The sequence below is a fragment of the Salvelinus sp. IW2-2015 genome, unplaced genomic scaffold (assembly GCF_002910315.2).
Source record: "Salvelinus sp. IW2-2015 unplaced genomic scaffold, ASM291031v2 Un_scaffold1526, whole genome shotgun sequence".
Classification (NCBI taxonomy): domain Eukaryota; kingdom Metazoa; phylum Chordata; class Actinopteri; order Salmoniformes; family Salmonidae; genus Salvelinus; species Salvelinus sp. IW2-2015.
Window position 1 is genome coordinate 71,481 of NW_019942965.1, and position 3,154 is coordinate 74,634.

Here is a 3,154-nt window from a genome sequence, read left to right on the forward strand (position 1 = left end):
AAGCAAGAGATTTAGACCAAAAACTTCCCCTCGTCTGTAGTTAAGTTAAATAACATGTTACTACTGTATAGGTACTGTAATTATTTTCTGTTTTGTTCAATTTAGTTATCTGTGAATGTTTGTTGTCCTTATGTTTTGATATTGAGGAGAAAAGTACTGCCATAATAACACTGGATCATTCCACATTATACTGTGAACATGAAGTACATTCACTTTCCTAGTCTTATTTTGCTTCTACCTCACGTTGCCTGCTCAACCCCAACCTGTTTTCCACCTCTTAACATTTGGATCAGTGATAGGCCTAGTCAATAATACCTGGTCTCCAAGGCAACACTGCACCAGTCTTTGAAACTGTCTGTGTCATTAGTCTGAATGACATTCAGAGGACATTATAGTGTGTGCGTTCGCCTGAGTGTGCGGCCGAGGGACAGATTATAATTTAAGAGAAAAATGTCTTCTGTGTCTCTGTACACAGTGCTGTAGGTTTTGGGTGGGGAAGTTGGATTTGTCTAAAACTCCCCGTCACTGTCCTGTACCCCCCCCCCCCCCCCTGTTGAGTCCAGTCTACTACAGCCTCTGCTAAGATGTCTGGACTTCGATAAGAGGTCATTCGTCCCATAACACACTGGGTTGCTGGTTCAAACTGGGCTCCTGCTGTTCCCACTATGTCACTACAGATAAAATCCCAAACACACTGATCATCAGACCAGTCAATATTTATTTACACGTCAATACAACAGACAGAAAAACAGATGGTAGAATAATGGTAAATGCAGGATATATGGACAATAGGTTAAAAATGCAGATAGCGGTACATTAAAATGACAGAAATTAGTTACTAATTTAGTTTAAAAATATCCATTCCTTCTGATCCTGTGTGTGTGTGTGTGTGTGCAGATGTCACAGAGACAAATTGACAGTGCGTGTTTGTGTCTCAGAGGGACAGGTTGACGTCACTCTTCTGTTTGCCAGAGCTGAGGCTGTGTATCATGGCGATCATAGAAGAGTGTTTGTTCAGCTCGTCCTCTTTCTTCTGCAGTTTGGCCTCCACCTGGGCTTTCTGCAGCTCCAGAGAGGACGCCTGGAGAGGAGAGGACACGAGAGGAGAGGGGACAGGAGAGGGGACACAAACTTAGCCAACTTCCTTACCAGAAACTACTTTGTATTAGAATGATTTAGATCTCCCCTTGTGGGTGTATAGAGTTGCTTATTAGCTTGTCCAGGACTGTGTACAAGCTAGCTGGCGACACCCTCCCTCCTCCAATACTTTACCAGTGTGTTCTTACCCTGATGCTGGCGTCTTTTCTGGCCAACTCAGTCTTGTTGAGTTCCTTCCTCAGAATATCCACCGTTTCCTCTAGTTCCTCCCTCTCTTTCTCTTTCGCTCTCTCCCTCTCCTCCTGATCCCGCAACTCACCACGCAGACCTGAGAGAAGAGGGTCAGAGTCAGCGAGAGAAAGGGAAAGAGAGAGACAGTAARAGRGAGGGAGAGTAGGAGAGAGAAGGGGTTGGGAGTAAGAGAGGGAAGGAGAGAGAGTAAGAGAGTGGTAACTGGTTTATTGAGACAGCTAAACCAGAAAAAGCTCAAACTGACCTGTGATGTCACGGTTTCTCTGCTGAAGCTCTGATTGAAAGGATTTCATTTGCTCCTCCCTCTCTTTCAGCTCACACAATGCCCTGAAAGAGAGAAAGAAAAAATTATTGTAAATAGTTCGTGAGGGAATGTTTTTATTGCTAYTGTGTGTGTCTTACTTGTCGTGCTGTAGTCGTAGTGTGTCCTGGGTCTTCCTCACTGTGTCCATCTGTTTAATGAGGGAGATATGAGCCGCCTGCAGCTCCTTCAACAGACGCTCACTCTCATTAAACCTACACAGGAACAGGAATCGCATCATCAAATACCTGCATATGAAACCTCTTTGTAGAGAAGACCATAGAGAGCAGTGTGTGAGAGTGTAACCTGTTAAGCAGCTGGTTATAGGATCCTTTGAGAGACTGGTGTTCCTGAGAGTCAGCCTGCAGTCTAGCATTGTGTTGCAACAACTCCTYGATGTCTCCCTTCGCCCTCTCTGCCTCCAGCACCTGGCTGCCCAACTCCACCTAACAGACACACACCTGTTATCATCTGCTAGCTAGTCTTTAGCAGAACAGTAATGCTAAACCTCTTAGCATGTGCCAACTCTTCTGTTACGAACCTGCAGCTCCTCTCTCCTCTGTTCTGCCTCCTTCAGCATAGATGCTAGCTTACGTGCCTACAGAGAGACCGAGACAAAGGCCATCTGTGTTAGAAGCCAAGGCCTCTCTGTGTGTGTGTGTGTGTGTGTGTGTGTGTGTGTGTGTGTGTGTGTGTGTGTTACCTCGGCCTCTGCCTGAGCTCGTTGACAGCGGTACTGAGTGATGAGGCGGTCGGCCTGAGAGAGAGCCAGAGCTTTGGCCTCTAACAGATCCTGTAACCTCCCCTCCTTAGACTGGAGAGAGAGGGAGAGAGAAGCAGTTACAATACTAACTCAATTAAATGTCTCATGGTGGTTTTATCAAATGCAAAGAAATGGTGGAAAAGAGAGTTGACAGTTGACAGCACCACCGTGACCATCAGAGTTGACAGCAAACACCGTGACCATCAGAGTTGACAGCACCACCGTGACCATCAGAGTTGACAGCACCACCGTGACCATCAGAGTTGACAGCATCACCTGACCATCAGAGTTTGACAGCACCACCGTGACCATCAGAGTTGACAGCACACCGTGACCATCAGAGTTGACAGCACCACGTGACCATCAGAGTTGACAGCACCACCGTGACCATCAGAGTTGACAGCACACACGTGACCATCAGAGTTGACAGCACCACCGTGACCATCAGAGTTGACAGCATCACCGTGACCATCAGAGTTGACAGTATCACCGTGACCATCAGAGTTGACAGTATCACCGTGACCATCAGAGTTGACAGCACACCGTGACCATCAGAGTTGACAGCACCACCGTGACATCAGAAGTTGACAGCACCACCGTGACCATCAGAGTTGACAGCACCACCGTGACCATCAGAGTTGACAGCATCACCGTGACCATCAGAGTTGACAGCACCAACACCGTGGACCATCAGTAGTTGACAGCACCACCGTGACCATCCAGAGTTGACAGCATCAACC

At 47.0% G+C, this 3,154-nt stretch overlaps 1 protein-coding gene across 1 annotated transcript in view; it reads right to left on the reverse strand.

Annotated features, from left to right (window-relative positions):
* Nucleotides 1–698: 698 nt before the first annotated feature.
* The window catches only part of LOC112071129 (protein CIP2A homolog L-like), an 18,129-nt gene continuing 15,673 nt past the window's right edge, over nt 699–3,154 (reverse strand). The window contains exons 12-18 of the mRNA XM_070439263.1: nt 2,355–2,465; nt 2,193–2,249; nt 1,958–2,097; nt 1,753–1,866; nt 1,595–1,677; nt 1,287–1,426; nt 699–1,081 (exon numbers count right to left, since the gene is read on the reverse strand). Of these exons, the coding sequence (XP_070295364.1) occupies nt 935–1,081; nt 1,287–1,426; nt 1,595–1,677; nt 1,753–1,866; nt 1,958–2,097; nt 2,193–2,249; nt 2,355–2,465 (792 nt within the window). The 3' untranslated portion in view covers nt 699–934. The remainder of the gene's footprint in view (nt 1,082–1,286; nt 1,427–1,594; nt 1,678–1,752; nt 1,867–1,957; nt 2,098–2,192; nt 2,250–2,354; nt 2,466–3,154) is intronic.